Genomic DNA, 18,959 nt, shown 5'->3' with positions numbered 1-18,959 from the left:
AGATCCTGCCTCGGGATTAGTGGACATGTCAGCTTTGGCACCAAATCGGACATACCAAGAGTTGGATTATATTCCAGATTATGAGAGTGTGGGCCTCACACAGGCTTTCCTCAGCTATGGTTACCGTAGTATTGTATCAAATTCACTCTCTTCACACATTGAATATCATTCTTCACTTTAACAGTCAAAATGTATGTGCTATGAACAAAAACAAAAGGAAACATTTTACTGCATACATTTATTTCCTTTGTAATAACATTTGATAACTCCTCAAACACTTTTTATCTGTACTATATTTACAGATTTAACAACAGAGCTAAAACAATGTCCTGCTCAACAATCCTATCAACAAAAGGAAAATAACTATGGCAAAAGGCAATATCACTCCTTAAATTCTTCGTGGAATATTTTTGGAACTGTACCTTTTCTCACAGGAAACTGGTGTTATACTGCTAAAAAACAAGCATGGCTGCACAGGATAGAAACGCAAAGCAATACATACATAAATTCCTTAGTGGTTTACATTCATTATACATGTTGTACCATTTGATCTATCTCAGTACAAAGTAGACCCCTTCAAATGTATCCCTTTAGGAATAACAAGGACTAAACACAAAAATGGAAGACAATTGCATAACGGTTCTGTAAAGGGTGTGGGGAAAGGAGGTTGGTGGTAAACTGATTGCAAATGACTCCCTTCATTAAACTAGATAAAAGGCATCAATAATTCTCACTCTAACATTCACTTGACAGACAACAATCTCTATTGCCCTCCAAACAGACAAATGACCAGAGGCTTTACAGAAGCGAAAACAAACACTGTCGTCTGCACTGTAGGTACATGGGTCGACATAACTGCACTGACATAAATCAATGCTGAACAGCTTCAATATAGTACCATTATAAAGGGTTAAACATACCCCATATTTCTTTGTGGAGTAACAAATCCCTTTTTATATCCTGTCTCTTTTTAAAATGTCTAAGAAAATGAACCACTGTACTACTGGTCGGAAATGACAACCATGTCAGAATATGTTATATTAATACAACAACGACATTGAGAATGGCTCAAATCAGTTAGGAAAGTGGTATAGTGTAAACACATGATACAACAGATGGTCAAGAGAGGAAGCATGCAACAAGAAAAATAAATGACTTCTCTCTGTGCGTGATTACAGAACGGTTGATGCTAAGAGTGATGTTGCTGCTGTGCAGAAACACACAACATTTAAGAACAATTTTGTTATGCAAGTTGCTTTGAAATGTTCTCTCCATCTACTTCAACATTCTGAACCTAGAATCTAGTTTGAAGATTGAGAGGCCACTGCATTGTCAGTCAAATGCTGTACCATCTACCAACAAACATTCTGCACATGAAGATGGTGAGTACTTCACACGAACACTATGTATATGATTGAATGCAAAAAGACTCAACTTCCAGGCTTAATCTGGGGGTTCAATCTGAAGCAGTTATAGCAAATACACATTCCAGAGTCAGCCAACATTAACAAAAGGGTATGAGTATACTGTGCCATTATATGAACCCGAACATAACACAGAGCTCAGAGTGAGCCCATCCTTTGATAAGCAGCACCACTGCGCACATAATCCTGTTACTTCATCAAATATAGCTTTACAAGACTCCCGGATATCTGATTTCACAACTGATACTGAAAATTGTATATTTCCACTATAGTTCATTTAATCTAGAATAAATGTTATGAAGACTTTAGACTCTTCCATGAGGACAAATCTTGGTAAATGTCGAGAAACGTGTCTAGGCTAGGGGCTGTCAGATGAAACAAGGTTGAGTTTCCACCGACGGTGTGGTGTACCCCCTAGGTGAGCAGTAGTGTCAGTCCTGTTCAGAGAAATGCCAATATTCTAACAGAAACGATTCCCTGCTGAGCAACTTACTGTAGAGAGAGAAGTAAAGGCATTCTATACTGTAGTAGTGTGGAGGCATTCTACATTGTAGTAGGTTCTTGCTCTGTCCGCAGCTCTAAAGGCAGCCAAAGTGAATGGAAAGATAAAAGCACACAGTCTGGGAATAGTGACTAGTCTCCTGAATCGATAGAGGAACACAGTGGGATTCAACATAGAGTAGAGACCACAGAAAGGTTAACAGGAGACATAATGACAAGGACTAAGAAAACCATAGGAGGCCAACAAACAGAGTCACTTCTGACAGATTGCGCTCTCTCTCTCTGCTGCCGTCTCATGGCACAGCCTGACCGCTCCACAGATTATGGGGCAAAAGAAATGATCAAAGAGACTAATAATAAACAAATTACAAACCATAGGAACTCATTCATGAATGTATAAAATAATGAAAACATAAAAAAAATACATGTACACTGATTATCATTAAAACCTCCCCCCAAAAATGATGATTAAAAAAAATAATCATAATGCAAATACAAAATCATATTTGTCTAAATACATATGACCTTGACAGACTGCTGCCCAACTGCTGGTGGATACAACACTGACCTTTGTGGAATGTCAATCAATCAAAACAGTGAGGGGTCAAAGGTCATTTCTCTAGGTTCTGTATTAAGTTGATGATGTCACTTGGGCACTTTGACCTTTGAACTTAATTAACTTCATTACCCCATCTCACTAAGTGCTTACATTTGGCTTGGTACAAATACATCTGTGCTTTGAGTTAATACAAAATGCATAGGTATTCCAATAAGAGGAATCAGGCTTTCACAGGCAAAATTCTAGTATTGTTAAAGTGCATGTCATTGATACAACAGCATACTACGAATGCAGACGGTATCAATGTAATTATTTCGTACTAATCATTTGGCCTGTTCCCTTCAACAAAAAATTACAACTATTAGACAGTACCTGTCCTTCATAACTTGTCAAATACCCTTCATGTGTAGATACTCCACAAAAACATTTTAGCACTATGTGGAGTGAACACTGGACTTTCTATACCACTGCAATGTCTTTTTTGGCACTTCTGGTTAAACTATGGCTTTTTGTTATGCCCCCCCCCCAACCAAAAAAATAGAGTTTAACAGTCATTGTTAAGCATAAGATGGAGGGTGGACCACTGAGACCCAGAGAGGCTGGAGACTGGGCGACAGAAGCCCAGAGAGAGGCACTGAAGGCTGGGTCTCTGTCGAGTTAGGTCCTGGGGGAGTGGAGCTCTACCACCGGCCGCTGACACTGGCCATGTCAGCGTGGAACTGACGAGACAGACGCCCGCTGGCTCCCCCTTCCAGGAAGGAGGACCTGATAGGAGGCTCAAACAGCTTCCTTCGGTTCTTGTTCAGTTCTAGAAAAGACAAAATAACATTATACTGTATAATTGCAATTGTTACAGATATGTTCAATAACATACTATGTTTTTTTAATCAAGAGTCTGACAAGTCAATTCAAACTGTAAACAAAATTGGAGGGAAAGTACAGATTATTAGTGTTTCGATGCAGTCAAGACTAAATCAACAATGACAGGAAAATGTCAATAAGACCTCTCTTTGAACATCAACAAGACTTCTCTTCGTGACCGGGGTATTTGCAAAAACGATACATGTCCATCATATTTCTAATGTTTAGGCCTATCATAGAAAGAATGTAGCCAGCTACATTTCCTAATGTCTTGCTTTAAAGTTAATATTGCATTTTACCTGAGAAAAATTGTTTGGCTACACAGAGAAAAGTACTGGAGAAAAGTAGTCTGGCTACACAGAGAAAAGTACTGGAGAAAAGTAGTCTGGCTACACAGAGAAAAGTACTTGAGAAAAGTAGTCTGGCTACACAGAGAAAAGTACTGGAGAAAAGTAGTCTGGCTACACAGAGAAAAGTACTGGAGAAAAGTAGCTACACATCAGTCAGAGCGCTGTCTGCTGCCCGTTGGTGAATTCTCAGAGTTTCGAAGTGCAACTGAAGCACAAAATGAGTCTGATGCCGAGCAGAAATCACAATAAGAAGCATTTTAGAGCTGCGTTTACAAAACGCAGCAAGAGATTTCTTACGCGTTAATCTTTTTTTCCTGCTTGAAAAACTGAGAATTCTGCATTTACATGACCCCTAAGTTTAACTTGCCATCTAGGTAAGTGGCTGAATTAATAAGGTGACGGGGCATCATATTGTGTTAGCTTTCTGCCTGCTGTCTGCTCCTCCGCCCCTCTTCTCCAAGCAGAGCAGGCAGGCCTGTTGCCCTAGCGACTTCAGACTCCACACAGACACCGCCCAACCCTGTGACCACCTACTTTTACATTTTTTTTATTTATTTAACCTTTATTTAACTAGGCAAATCAGTTAAGAGCAAATTCTTATTTACAATGACGGCCTACCAAAAGGCAAAAGGCCTCCTGCGGGGACGGGGGCTGGGATTAAAAATAAAAAATAAATACAGGACAAAACACACATCACGACAAGAGAGACAACACAACACTACATAAAGAGAGACCTAAAGACAACAACATAGCAAGGCAGCAACACATGCCAACACAGCATGGTAACAATACAACATGACAACAACATGGTAGCAACACAACATGGTAGCAGCACAAAACATGGTACAAACTTTATTGGGCACAGACAACAGCACAAAGGGCAAGAAGGTAGAGACAACAATACATCACGCAAAGCAGCCACAACTGCATCAGTAAGACAGACTACCTCCCTCTACCTACCTCAACGTGACCCCCTACTGCATCAGTAAGACAGACTACCTCCCTCTACCAACCTCAACATGACCCCCTACTGCATCAGTAAGACAGACTACCTCCCTCTACCAACCTCAACATGACCCCCTACTGCATCAGTAAGACAGACTACCTCCCTCTACCAACCTCAACGTGACCCCCTACTGCATCAGTAAGACAGACTACCTCCCTCTACCAACCTCAACATGACCCCCTACTGCATCAGTAAGACAGACTACCTCCCTCTACCAACCTCAACATGACCCCCTACTGCATCAGTAAGACAGACTACCTCCCTCATCCAACCTCAACGTGACCCCCTACTGCATCAGTAAGACAGACTACCTCCCTCTACCAACCTCAACATGACCCCCTACTGCATCAGTAAGACAGACTACCTCCCTCTACCAACCTCAACATGACCCCCTACTGCATCAGTAAGACAGACTACCTCCCTCTACCAACCTCAACATGACCCCCTACTGCATCAGTAAGACAGACTACCTCCCTCTACCAACCTCAACATGACCCCCTACTGCATCAGTAAGACAGACTACCTCCCTCATCCAACCTCAACATGACCCCCTACTGCATCAGTAAGACAGACTACCTCCCTTCACGAACCTCAACGTGACCCCCTACTGCATCAGTAAGACAGACTACCTCCCTCTACCAACCTCAACATGACCCCCTACTGCATCAGTAAGACAGACTACCTCCCTCTACCAACCTCAACATGACCCCCTACTGCATCAGTAAGACACACTCCAAAAATGAGCAGCAAACCTCGACAGAGATATGACCCCTTCTCTCTAATACAATACCACAAAACCATGAAATGATCATACCTGCGATGAAGGACAAAACATGTTCTAAGTCCTATTCTATAGGAATACATATATATTCAATCAAAATGCCACTTCACTGAATCATGTTCACTCCCGGTGGAGGAAAGTTATTACTCCTGTAGTTCTGCATTTATAAACAAGGATTAGTTCATGTCACAACAAACATGTGGGGCATTCGTTGCCTTGGAACAGTATGAGAGGATCAGAGCTCCTCTCTGTCAGCCAAAAAGAGAAACACCACTTGCACCACTGACTACTGAAACCAATGGATGGCAGTAGAGATTGATTGCAATGAATGTTCAGCTATGGGGCCTGGCTATAGTTATACCACGGTCCATCAGCTCGCTGGCTGTCAGACAAGTGGCAGGGCCAAACAATAGAGGCCTAATGAAAATAGAAGTCAATTTCACACCGCCGCCATCAGGAGAGGTTCTGGCACGGCCCGACACCCCCCCCTCGACACTTCTGACAGACTTCTGACAGGAGCTATTATCACCGCATACAGCCCAGCAGGACCAGCCTGATCTCACACGTCATTGGAACTGGGTTCACACACACACACACACACACACACACACACCGTTTGTACATTACCATAGTCATTCACACCTGAGATGGCAAGCAGCATTTTCCTGCGTGCTCCAAATGTGGTGATGCCCAGCTCTTTCAGGTCCTGGTCTGTCAGAGTGAGGAAGGTCTGGAGATCGATCTGAAAAGAGTGCATGTTCACAGTCAATATCTTCATTATGCCACTTCACACTATACACCAGGGTTCCCCAACTGGCGCTATTACAAACATTTTGGATTTTATTTGGCCCACCCAAGTTTTCTGAGCAAAAAAAGAATACTAAAAACACCAGAAAATCATCCACTCCAGAAGAAATCTAGTTGATGATCCCTGCTATACACTAAATCTATTGATTTTTTTTACAATAAAATCCCCCATTGCAACATAAAATACCTAATACCCATCCCTTAGCCAATATGTGCCATGTGCTCTAATATCAATAAAGCTATTAGTTGGATATAAATACGTCTAGTCACTAGCCCATGAAGTCCACTGCATAATATGTTGCTAAAAAGCTTAGCCTAGCTGCAATAGGCAGCTAAAATGTTGAATACCACCATAAAAAGGACTGACCCATCCATCCATAAATTCTAGCCAACAGTCTATTATACTGTAGTCAGCCAAGCAGGGATGGATGAAGGCTCCTGCGCCTATGTTAATGTGGTTAACCCATGCTGCATTTTACATTCACATTTTAGTCATTTAGCAGACGCTCTTATCCACAGCGACTCACAGTTAGTGCGTTAATCTTAAAATAGCTAGGTGGGTCAACAACATCACAGTCATAGTAAGTACATGTTTCCTCAATAGCTATCAGCAAAGTCACAGCTAGTAAAAAAAAAAAAAAAAAAAAGATTAAGTGCGAATGTTAGTTCACGAAAGGCATTTTATTTTGTATAATTTTTTGCTACGGCGGCTATAGGCCAGTACCTCCTGTTGTTGGAACACATCAGTGTATTTCCCCAGGCCCAGCTTGCTGAACAGCTCCGGCAGGTCCGACCCTTTGAGAGAGGACTGGAGACTGCAGCCATTGCTCCCGCTGACCGAAGAGATACAGTCCATGTAGTTACTGCTGCTCAGATAGTGCTCCGCAGCTGTCAATCAAAAGCAGTCACAGGAAGATGAGACAAGTCAATGACAAGTTTTTATTTTTACCCCTTTTTCTCCCCAATTTCGTGGTATCCAATTGGTAGTTACAGTCTTGTCTCATCGCTGCAACTCCCGAACAGACTTGGGAGAGGCGAGAGGTCGAGAGGTTGAGAGCCATGCGTCCTCCGAAACACAACCCAACCAAGCCGCACTGTTTCTTGACACAATGCCCACTTAACCCGGATGTGTTTCGCGTTAAGCGGAAACACATCACGGTTAACACCAATGTGTCGGAGGAAACACCGTACACCTGGCGACCGTGTCAGCGTGCACTGCACCCGACCCGCCACAGGAGTCATTAGAGCGCGATGGGACCAGGACATACCTGCCAGCCAAACCCTCCCCTAACCTGGATGACGCCGGGCCAATGGGTCTCCCGGTCGCGGCCGGCTGCGACAGAGCCTGGACTCGAACCAGGTTCTCTAGTGGCACAGCTAACACTGCGATGCAGTGCCTTAGACCACTGCACCACTCGGGAGCCCCAGACAGTCAATATTAAAGAAGATTTTCATAGACAGTTATCATTGTAAAAAAAAAAAGATTAATTCAACATAAAATAAACCCTTATGCATCTTGCTGCTGAAACGTTGTTGTGACTTAGACATTTGCATCTATTAAAGCAAAAGTATGCCATTTGATTGTCTTTAATGTGTGCAATACAAGCCAAGATACTGTAGAATAAATGTGTGGTTCTCTACAGCATTACTGGTAGTGATTGGCTTTGATGATAACAAATCATTTGATACAAGGGTAAGAACATGAGTTGGAAATGAACAGACGTATCTGGTCTCTTGAACTTTGCTGAGTGCAGGTGTGTAGGAGGAAGAAACACTTAAACACATCCACTCCCACACACTTATACACATTTTAATGAACAGCATCTGCTGTTCAAGGTTACACTTTGTTCTATTTCTTTCTATCGTCATCATCATAACTTTCTCATTAACACTTTTGAGAGAGTTGACTGAGTGGGTGTGTTGATTTTCTTCCCTTTCTCTTTCTTCTCCTTTTGATTTCATAACAAAAAAAAAAAAAGTTCAGACAAATATCTGCTGGGTAGCTCACCAGATTTGTTCTGCTTCCTCTTGGGACTGCTAACAGACGCTGGGAATTCGGCGTGGTTGGCAAGACCGTTCCCAACCCCGTTCCTGTCCCTCCAGTTGTCAGAGTCACTGCCGTTGCCCACGCCCTCTCTGCTGCCGGAGCGGGACAGGGACAGGGGGGAGCCCTGGAGGAAAGAAGGGGGATATCAGATCCTACTGATAGATACATGGGCTGCAGTTAAAAGCTCTCAGTAATGGTTCAATTCAGTTAACTTTTTTGCTTTACATATTTATCTTTTTTTATTTGTATTCATTATTCATATTAGTCTTCACATAAGCTTTCCTATCAGGTATGTTAGTAAAAACACATTCTCTTCAACAGTTAAGTGGTCCATTTGTGTTTACCTCATAGTCAGAGTTTACCTCGTAGGTGGTACTCATTGTGGGTTTGTAAGAAACGTGGTTGGCCCTGCGCAGCTCCTTGATGGTCTCTGCTGGCATGGACTTGGAAAAACCCAGACCGCTCCACGTGTTAGTTGGGGTCCGTACCTCAGTCACAACAGGCTTCTTCAACATGGCTGGACACAGACACAGATAAAACCTCTGTTACCAGAAAGGTCTGAAAAACATTAACACAGTATCCCTTGAGACTGGACAGGAACTGCCCGAAAGATTGACACTTACCTTTGGTTGCTAACAGCTTTTTCTGTTCATATTCAAGCGCCTGAAACGGAGAGGAAGGTCAGTGTCAGTTTTTCTACCTGTCAAATTCACTTGAGCCATCTGCTGATGTTTGAGCGCGTGTATGTGAGAGAGAGAAGTGGAGTTGGAATACCTCTAGTTGTACCTGCATGTTGGCAAAGGAGGAATGTGGAGCCAAGCGGATCCTGTCCCTTTCGTTCTGCTGTGCTGCCCTCTCTGCTGCCCGCTCACTGCCCGGCGCCCTCTTATCCGTCACAGGGCCGTCTGAAGCACTCGACTCTGGGTCTGACAGGAGGCAGTCTGAGCTGTGGGGGAGGGACAACAGAGAGCTACGATCATATTAGAAAGACAACAAGGTACAAACCCCGTCACAACAGAGAAGCCTTCAGCACAGACAAGACAGTCTATTTACTATTCTTTTCGTACCAACAAATCAAATATATTTTATAAAGCCCTTTTTATATCAGCAGTTGTCACAAAGTTCTTGAATTTTCTATTCTATGAATGTATGGGAGTCATACCCAGTGAACTAGAATGAGTTCTAGTCATATTGTCATACCCTTTAGGCATAGGAATGAAAGAGTGAGGACATCTATAGTCTTACTGTAGCTCTGGACAGACATACTGGAGATGGGAGTTCTTGGTCCCCTGGAGGAGCTCCACCGCATGCCGTTTCCCTGACGTCTTACAGGAAGCCAGCATCTGTTTTAGCTCGTTCCCATTGGCTGAGTGAGATGGGCTTCTGGGCATGCCCACTTCCACAAAGGTGTCAGAGCCTGGTGGAGAGAAAGTAAAAGAGCATTTGCGAGGAAACAGTAATGTGGGATATTATATTCCTTTCTTCGTGAGTGAATGAAGTTAGTCAATAGGCTATATATCTGACTGTATGTGCTATTATACTCTTTACATTCTTGTAGAATCCCTGTGCTTGACAACCAAGTTTTTGTTCTTCCAAAGCAACCTTGTCTTTCGAGTGCCTTGTTGCTCAGCTTTCCATCGTCTGTCATGTATACATTACAGTACATTGTTTGCGCCTGTAAGTCACTCTGCATGATGGCTTGAGCGTGACTAAATGTAGCTGCTAAAACGAACAGTTGGCCCCGGTGTTAATAAAAAACAGAAGCAGTCTAATGAAGGAGCTTTTCTCTTCTTTTCCCACTCTTCCAGGCAGTAACCCGGCCTGCAGAATAGGATCTGTGTGTGTGAGAGTGTAGGCCTCCTCGATATGCTTTTATTTGGTTGTTTCTCTCTGGGCTTGATGGTTATGGGGAGCAGAGCCAGTTGGAACAGGATGGAGAACACAGGAGGAGGTCAGGGAGAGGAAACAGTTACTACTGTGACCAGCCAGGCTGGAGGTGGAGGCTGGGGAGCCCAAGGAGCTCCAGTTCCAACAACACGGGAATGTGAGGAGCGTGAGAGTCAGGCTACACTCAAACCACACATGTTAGAGTGTGGTTTAATTAGGAAATTAGGGACCTCAACCACTGGAATACCAGCCATCAATGTCACCCTGCTGCACCCTTAGAAAAGTGGTTTGAGAATAGGGACTGGACCGCATATTGATCTAAGTATAAGAACAAGACAAATATATTGTGGTAAAAATTCACTTACAGGTAATAAGGCCAAATACCAAGGCTTTCTTTTGAGTATTATAAAACTTTTTAAAGTATAGCTACAAGAGTTACACATTTCCTTGTTGTCTGTAGGTGCGGTGTGTATGTGTTACCTTCGTCTTGGTTGGACTTGCTGGAGCGGGGTTCTGACTGGTTGTGTACGATGGCCTCCTGAACTGAGTCACACTGGTTGGGGTTCAGAACCGTGTCTGCCAGAGATGCACTGGACATCCTTCCATAGACTGAGCCAGGGTGCTGCACACACACACACACACACACACACGCGCACACACACACACACATTATGTAGCCCTATACATATATACATACATTCAATGTAACAGTTAGTGAATATGTGTCTATAAAAATCCGCCACCTTGACATGTCCATTCAGGGTACAGGGGCCTTTGGAGCAGTCAGGGACTCCGTTGGTCTGCTTGTCGATGGGGACGAGGCCGGGGGGAGGGGAGGGGGTGTTCTGGGTGTACCCCTTGACCCCAGAGAGCAGGATACTGCTCAGAGTGGCCTGGGCTACAGGGTGCATCATCAACTGAGACGAGAAGCCTGGACACATGAGGGAGGAAATCCTTCGGTGTTATCATAACACTTTCATCATATCAATCCCTTCTAGCTATTTGTGATCAAGGTGAGAGACCTGAAGGTGAGAGACCGTGAGCGATTGTGCACCAGCCAACTGTAACTCACCTTGGGTGCTGGTGAGAGAGCTGGGCCACAGTGAGGGGGAGGGAGACGGGGGGTTCTGCAAGGGGCTCATGGAAGAGTTCAGACTGTTGAGGACAGAGTTTGGAGCCGGGGAGCTACTGAGGGAATGGGGCGCTGACGGCCCCAGGAGGCCTGGAGGAGAGAAAAACACAGTATAAGACTGTGTCTCATCACAGTATCACTCTACAAATCATTTCTTCCCACACCAGTAATAGATATTATTGCACACTACCACCATCACTCATCAAATCCTTTCATATCAGTGGTCAGGATTGAAATAAGAGAGAGACATTTGAGAGAACTGGGCCTTTGACAAATATAACTCAACACAGTCAATAACTTAATGCTAAACTATGCTACTTTCAACCCAAACATATCAAAGCAGGCTGAAACAGGTTTGTGGGTTTGACAAACGGCTCATTTGACTCCAGAAATAAGGCTTGGATTTCTCTGGCAGGCTGAGCTGTAATCTGATGGAGAGGGATATAGTAATTAAGTACAGGCTGAGCTGTGGAGGCCCATATCTTACCCATGGGCCTTTGGGTTCATACTGTACACCCCAGGAAGAGATGGCTTGAGCAGGACAATCATTCGCACTGTCAATGTGGTCAGTTTCCAGACATAAACCTCCTACACACAACAGTTTATCCCATGACACAGAACTCATGATTCATTCTGTTGTAAAGGGGTTTGTCTCTTATTTATTATTGTAATTTTGTTTCCTTTCACAAGATAACAATAAAGTTGGATTACATATGACACTTAAGCCTCTTTTTCAATCACTGATCTATAAACGTGTGTGGAAAAGGGCCTTGGGTTGACCTTGTACATTTGTAGAAAGGCACCATCGATTTTCTTAAAGAATTCTCATAATGGTGTAAGAGGCTGATGTAAAGAGAACTCCATTACCCAGACTGCTCAGCCCCAGGCCAGCTGAGGCCAGGATGTCCAGGCCAACGGGACAGATGAGAGTGGGGGAGGGGCCGTTGGTTGAGGGGGACAGGGCTGATGACACCCCATTGCTCTCCAGACCTAGCAGAAACTTCCGGGCCTCGTACATGTTCACTGCATTCCGCTCCACACTCTTTACGATCACAGACTGGGGAAGAGAGAGTGGAAGAAAGAGAGACGGAGGAAAAAAGAGAAAATGAAATGACAGGTTGTTGTCAGCATGAAATGCACTTCAGCAACGTAATTCGTTTTTCTTTAATGAACAGTGGAATCAAAAAGGGATTAGTAAAATGTCAAAACATCATTTTTTATAAAGTGGTTCATTTCAATTCACGCGTGAGAAAGCTTAAGGGAGTTTGGAAAGGATATTCAACTTTCTCCAGTTCCAGCATTACCATCAAGAGTGCTTAGAAAACAGTGAGGAATAAAGAATGAACATGCACACAAATCATTTCTGTGGTCCTAAACTTGCCAAAGTTGGTCCTGCCAAATCGAGTCCAGTCACGATTTTTCTGTCTCCACACCCTTCTTTATGGAGTAGCCAAATAGCCAGAAGCAGAGCGGTGTTTGGAAGGCCGTTTGGATTAGTAGTGTCACCTCGTTAAAGAAGAGAGGTCTGGGTAGGGCTGCGTTTACACTGGCACCACACCACCGTTTCCCACTGGCCTGTCTGGGTTTGGGCATCATGCCGGGCACACTGAGGAAAGGGCACCTGGCGAAGGTGGTTAGGCTGGGGCCCAGAAAATTTGATGTGCCTACTATATTGTTTGGATTTGGCTTATGATGCAAGGTGCTTTGTAGTTAGGTAGGGCTGGGAATTGCCAGGGACCTCACGATACGATATTATCACAATACTTAGGTGCCGATAGGATATGTATTGTGATTCTCACGCTTCTATACGTATTGTGATTCTCACGCTTCTATATGTATTGTGATTTGATACGGTGATTTGATGTTCCAAACATATTGCTCACCATATGTCTGCTGCAGAGAGATGAGAGAGCATGAGAAAACGAGTTTTGATCAGTCAGGGAAATAGAAGTGCTGAAAACATGTTGGCTCACTATTTAAAAAGATGGAGAACAAGCTATACGATGAAAAATACCGGAGTCTTAGAGTCAAATATCAATATATTGTCCAAAAATGATATCGCTCTATGTAACTGTATCGATTTTTTCCAGCACTATAGTCAGGGCCAGGAGAAAAACCTTGGATCTTAGCTGTAAGCATTACCCTGGTAAAGTAGCTTCCTGGATTTGTGTTAAGGCCACTGTATAACATACTAGATGTCCATGTTTTAGTGTGGTACCTTGCTGGGCTGCTTCGGTTTGGGCTTGATGCTGATGAAGACATCCAGCTGCTCCATCAGAGCGGTGATACACTGGGGCTCCACCTCGATGTCCTCTTTAATGTCAAACATCAGCACCAGCGGTAGACAGCCCTGTGGAACACACACATCATCATCATCACGTTCCATGAAACAGACCCTTGTTACAGAACTAACACTCATAGAATACAACAGGGACAGTTTTTCCTGACCAGACATTTCAATTAAGAGCGAAGGCTCAGTTGAAAAACCACTACTTGAGAAATTTCTAAACAATTGACCAAAAAAGCCTGTTTTGCATGATCCCACCACAACCTCATTCCTACGTTATATTCAGCTGAGCGATAGAGGCCTTCCCATTGTGTGTAATTAAACCAGTTGGGCCAAGCTGGTGGTGACAGGCCGGGGCTTGAGCTGTAATTTACAGTCCGATGGTCTAAACATGGCTCTCTGTGGGGGAGGCTCATCTCCTCGTCAAATGACTCGGTTCTCCCAAGGCAGACCAGAGGGGCCTCTTCTTGTGTGTCCCACGTCCAGACAGAAAAAGTTATGTTTACAAAAGGACTTCTGCATTCTTCAGGAGTCTTTGGGCAAAACTGCCACAGACAAAGGACATCAACACTAGCATAGCTGCCTTATATTATGATTAATGTTACATTAAGCAGGATGCCAAAATCTTTCAATGTAATGTCTTTGACATCTTGCTCAGCAATTGTTTTTACCCAAAGACAATTAAATGAATAACATTTTATCAAGACACCCACATAGCTGAAAGTGTCTTGGTCAGGGTCAGAACACAATAAAACTGTAATTCAACAGAAACCTATATGCAGGGTCATTCTCCAACAGAAACAAGGCAATTACCTAATCTATACAAACCAAGCATGGACACATACCATGAGGTACTGGCGCGCCACGCAGACAGACTCGATGATTCCCTGGATGTAGACAGTAGATTTCTTCTGAGGGCTGTTGGGGTCGGGGAAGTGGATCTGGGCTCCTGTCCTCTGGGTGATGTGCTTGATGTTGCTGCCGTTGCGGCCCATCATGAAGAGGTGGTGCTGGGGGGCGATGTCCAGGTGGGTACTGACTGAGATGGCACTGGCCAGGCTGCCCGCCAGGTGCTCCAGCAATATGGCAGTGCCTCTCTGGGATGAGATGAAAATCAATCAATAAATATATCAATACAATCAGTCAATCTGCAGAACCTAGCAATATTTAGTATTAGTATTTTCTTGTAGTGTGCAGACAAAAGCAAAGGCTAGCTTTTTAAAACAGAAATTTGCATCCTGTTGCTCTAACTCCAAAAAGTGTTTGGACACGGTAAAGTCCATGGAGAATAAGACCACCTCCTCCCAGCTGCCCACTGCACTGAGGCTAGGTCACCACCGATAAATCCACGATAATCGAGAATTTCAATAAGCATTTCTCTACGGCTGGCCATGCTTTCCTCCTGGCTACACCAACCCCGGTCAACAGATCCGTAACCCCTGCAGCTACTTGCCCAAGCCTCCCCAGCTCCTTCACCCAAATCCAGATAGCAGATGTTCTGAAAGAGCTGCAAAACCTGGACCCGTACAAATCAGCTGGGCTAGAGAATCTGGACCCTCTCTTTCTACAATTATCCGCCACCATTGTTGCAACCCCTATTACCAGTCTGTTCAACCTCTCTTTCGTATCGTCCGAGATCCCTAAAGATCGGAAAGCTGCCGCGGTCATCCCCCTCTTCAAAGGGGGTGACACTCTAGACCCAAACTGTTATAGACCTATATCCATCCTGCCCTGCCTTTCTAAAGTCTTCAAAAGCCAAGTTAATAAACAGATCACTGACCATTTCGAATCCCACCATACCTTCTCCGCTGTGCAAAATGGTTTTCGAGCTGGTCACGGGTGCACCTCAACCAGCTCAAGGTACTAAACGACATCATAGCCGCCATCGATAAAAGACAGTACTGTGCAGCCGTCTTCATCGACCTGGCCAAGGCTTTCGACTCTGTCAATCACCATGTTCTTATCGGCAGACTCAACAGCCTTGGTTTCTCAAATTACTGCCTCGCCTGGTTCACCAACTACTTCTCAGACAGAGTTCAATGTGTCAAATCGGAGGGCCTGTTGTCCGGACCTCTGGCAGTCTCTATGGGGGTACCACAGGGTTCAATTCTCAGGCCGACTCTCTTCTCTGTATATATCAACGATGTCGCTCTTGCTGCGAGTGATTCCCTGATTCACCTCTACGCCGACGACACTATTCTGTATACATCTGGCCCTTCTTTGGACACTGTGTTAACTAACCTCCAAAGGACCTTCAATGCCATACAACACTCCTTCCGTGGCCTTCAACTGCTCTTAAACACTAGTAAAACCAAATGCATGCTTTTCAACCATTCGCTGCCTGCACCCGCCTGCCCGACTAGCATCACTACTCTGGACAGTTCTGACTTAGAATATGTGGACAACTACAAATACCTAGGTGTCTGGCTAGACTGTAAACTCTCCTTCCAGACTCATATTAAACATCTCCAATCCAAAATTAAATCTAGAATCGGCTTCGTATTTCGCAACAAAGCCTCCTCCACTCACGCCGCCAAACATACCCTCGTAAAACTGACTATCCTACTGATCCTCGACTTCGGCGATGTCATTTACAAAATAGCTTCCAATACTCTACTCAGCAAACTGGATGCAGTCTATCATAGTGCCATCCATTTTGTCACCAAAGCCCCTTATACCACCCACCACTGCGACCTGTATGCTCTAGTCGGCTGGCCTTCGCTACATATTCGTCACCAGACCCACTGGCTCCAGGTCATCTATATGTCTATGCTAGGTAAAGCTCCGCCTTATCTCAGCTCACGATAACAACACCCACTCGTAACACGTGCTCCAGCAGGTATATCTCACTGGTCATCCCCAAAGCCAACACCTCCTTTGGCCGCCTTTCCTTCCAGTTCTCTGCTGCCAATGACTGGAATGAATTGCAAAAATCGCTGAAGCTGGAGACTTATATTTCCCTCACTAACTTTAAACATCAGCTATCTGATCAGCTAACCGATCGCTGCAGCTGTATATAGCCAATCTGTAAATAGCCCACCCAATCTACCTACCTCATCCCCATATTGTTTTTATTTACTTTTCTGCTCTTTTGCTCACCAGTATTTCTACTTGCACATCACCCCATCTGCTCATCTATCACTCCGGTGTTAATTTGCTAAATTGTAATTACTTTGCTACTATGGCCTATTTATTGCCTTACCTCCTCACGCCATTTGCACACAATGTATACTGCTCAAAAAAATAAAGGGAACACTAAAATAACACATCCTAGATCTGAATGAATGAAATAATCTTATTAAATACTTTTTTCTTTACATAGTTGAATGTGCTGACAACAAAATCACACAAAAATAATCAATGGAAATCCAATTTATCAACCCATGGAGGTCTGGATTTGGAGTCACACTCAAAATTAAAGTGGAAAACCACACTACGGGCTGATCGAACTTTGATGTAATATCCTTAAAACAAGTCAAAATGAGGCTCAGTAGTGTGTGTGGCCTCCGCGTGCCTGTATGACCTCCCTACAATGCCTGGGCATGCTCCTGATGAGGTGGCGGATGGTCTCCTGAGGGATCTCCTCCCAGACCAGGACTAAAGCATCCGCCAACTCCTGGACAGTCTGTGGTGCAACGTGGCGTTGGTGGATGGAGCGAGACATGATGTCCCAGATTTGCTCAATTGGATTCAGGTCTGGGGAACGGGCGGGCCAGTCCATAGCATCAATGCCTTCCTCTTGCAGGAACTGCTGACACACTCCAGCCACATGAGGTCTAGCATTGTCTTGCATTAGGAGGAACCCAGGGCCAACCGCACCAGCATATGGTCTCACAAGGGGTCTGAGGATCTCATCTCGGTACCGAATGGCAGTCAGGCTACCTCTGGCGAGCACATGGAGGGCTGTGCGGCCCCCCAAAGAGATGCCACCCCAAACCATGACTGACCCACCGCCAAACCGGTCATGCTGGAGGATGTTGCAGGCAGCAGAACGTTCTCCACGGCGTCTCCAGACTCTGTCACGTCTGTCACATGTGCTCAGTGTGAACCTGCTTTCATCTGTGAAGAGCTCAGGGCGCCAGTGGCGAATTTGCCAATCTTGGTGTTCTCTGGCAAATGCCAAACGTCCTGCACGGTGTTGGGCTGTAAGCACAACCCTCACCTGTGGATGTCGGGCCCTCATACCACCCTCATGGAGTCTGTTTCTGACCGTTTGAGCAGACACATGCACATTTGTGGCCTGCTGGAGGTCATTTTGCAGGGCTCTGGCAGTGCTCCTCCTGCTCATCCTTGTACAAAGGCTGAGGTTGCGGTCCTGCTGCTGGGTTGTTGCCCTCCTACGGCCTCCTCCACGTCTCCTGATGTACTGGCCTGTCTCCTGGTAGGGCCTCCATGTTCTGGACACTACGCTGACAGACACAGCAAACCTTCTTGCCACAGCTCGCATTGATGTGCCATCCTGGATGAGCTGCACTACCTGAGCCACTTGTGTGGGTTGTAGACTCCGTCTCATGCTACCACTAGAGTGAAAGCACCGGCAGCATTCAAAAGTGACCAAAACATCAGCCAGGAAGCATAGGAACTGAGAAGTGGTCTGTGGTCCACCTGCAGAACCACTCCTTTATTGGGGGTGTCTTGCTAATTGCCTATCATTTCCACCTGTTGTCTATTCCATTTGCACAACAGCATGTGAAATTTATTGTCAATCAGTGTTGCTTCCTAAGTGGACCGTTTGATTTCACAGAAGTGTGATTGACTTGGAGTTACATTGTGTTGTTTAAGTGTTCCCTTTATTTTTTTGAGCAGTGTATATAGACTTTCTTTTTTTTCTATTGTATTATTGACTGCATGCTTGTTTATTCCATGTGTAACTCTGTGTTGTTGTTTGTGTCGCACTGCTTTGCTTTATCTTGGCCAGGTCGCAGTTGTAAATGAGAACTTGTTCTCAACTAGCTTACCTGGTTAAATAAAGGTGAAATAAAAAATTAAAACAATTTTTAAAAATCCAGGCACTCTGTTCAAAGGAGCTAGCAAAGGTGAGTGAGTGACTGTGGACAGCACTCTCAACTAAAGTTACCCTGTGGGGCAAGGGAAAACACAGTAAAAAAGGAGATTCATTTTGCACATCCAAATATGGCAAAAGAGCAGGAAGAAAAACCAATGAAAAGAGTGTCCACTCTGAGCTAGTGAACCAACAACATTTCAACCATAGTTTACACCACAGTAAACCACTGTTTTTCAATGCCACCTGGCAGCCAACAGAATGGTCTGATTCTCTGCCTCCGCAAACAATCATTGGATGAATTAGAAGGCCTTC

General features: G+C 44.5%; 1 protein-coding gene across 8 annotated transcripts in view; it reads right to left on the bottom strand.

The window, feature by feature from the left end:
• Positions 1 to 223: 223 nt before the first annotated feature.
• LOC106577067 (protein bicaudal C homolog 1) overlaps positions 224 to 18,959 on the bottom strand; it is an 85,024-nt gene continuing 66,288 nt past the window's right edge. For 2 of the 8 annotated variants that reach the window (XM_045700900.1, XM_045700901.1), the window contains exons 8-21: positions 14,488 to 14,739; positions 13,574 to 13,705; positions 12,223 to 12,412; positions 11,296 to 11,445; positions 10,967 to 11,154; positions 10,704 to 10,845; positions 9,582 to 9,753; positions 9,123 to 9,306; positions 8,960 to 8,999; positions 8,699 to 8,853; positions 8,298 to 8,460; positions 7,014 to 7,177; positions 6,125 to 6,224; positions 224 to 3,292 (exon numbers count right to left, since the gene is read on the bottom strand). In XM_045700900.1, coding sequence (XP_045556856.1) covers positions 3,165 to 3,292; positions 6,125 to 6,224; positions 7,014 to 7,177; positions 8,298 to 8,460; positions 8,699 to 8,853; positions 8,960 to 8,999; positions 9,123 to 9,306; positions 9,582 to 9,753; positions 10,704 to 10,845; positions 10,967 to 11,154; positions 11,296 to 11,445; positions 12,223 to 12,412; positions 13,574 to 13,705; positions 14,488 to 14,739 — 2,160 coding nt within the window. In that variant the 3' untranslated portion in view covers positions 224 to 3,164. Of the gene's footprint in view, positions 3,293 to 6,109; positions 6,225 to 7,013; positions 7,178 to 8,297; positions 8,461 to 8,680; positions 8,854 to 8,959; positions 9,000 to 9,110; positions 9,307 to 9,581; positions 9,754 to 10,703; positions 10,846 to 10,966; positions 11,155 to 11,295; positions 11,446 to 12,222; positions 12,413 to 13,573; positions 13,706 to 14,487; positions 14,740 to 18,959 lie in introns of all 8 variants that reach the window. The other 6 variants (XM_045700895.1, XM_045700896.1, XM_045700898.1 and 3 more) reach the window with 5 other exon arrangements.

This window comes from Salmo salar, chromosome ssa18 (assembly GCF_905237065.1).
Source record: "Salmo salar chromosome ssa18, Ssal_v3.1, whole genome shotgun sequence".
In the NCBI taxonomy this organism is placed as follows: domain Eukaryota; kingdom Metazoa; phylum Chordata; class Actinopteri; order Salmoniformes; family Salmonidae; genus Salmo; species Salmo salar.
Note: the sequence above shows the minus strand (reverse complement) of the source record. Positions and strands in the feature narration are given on the sequence as shown.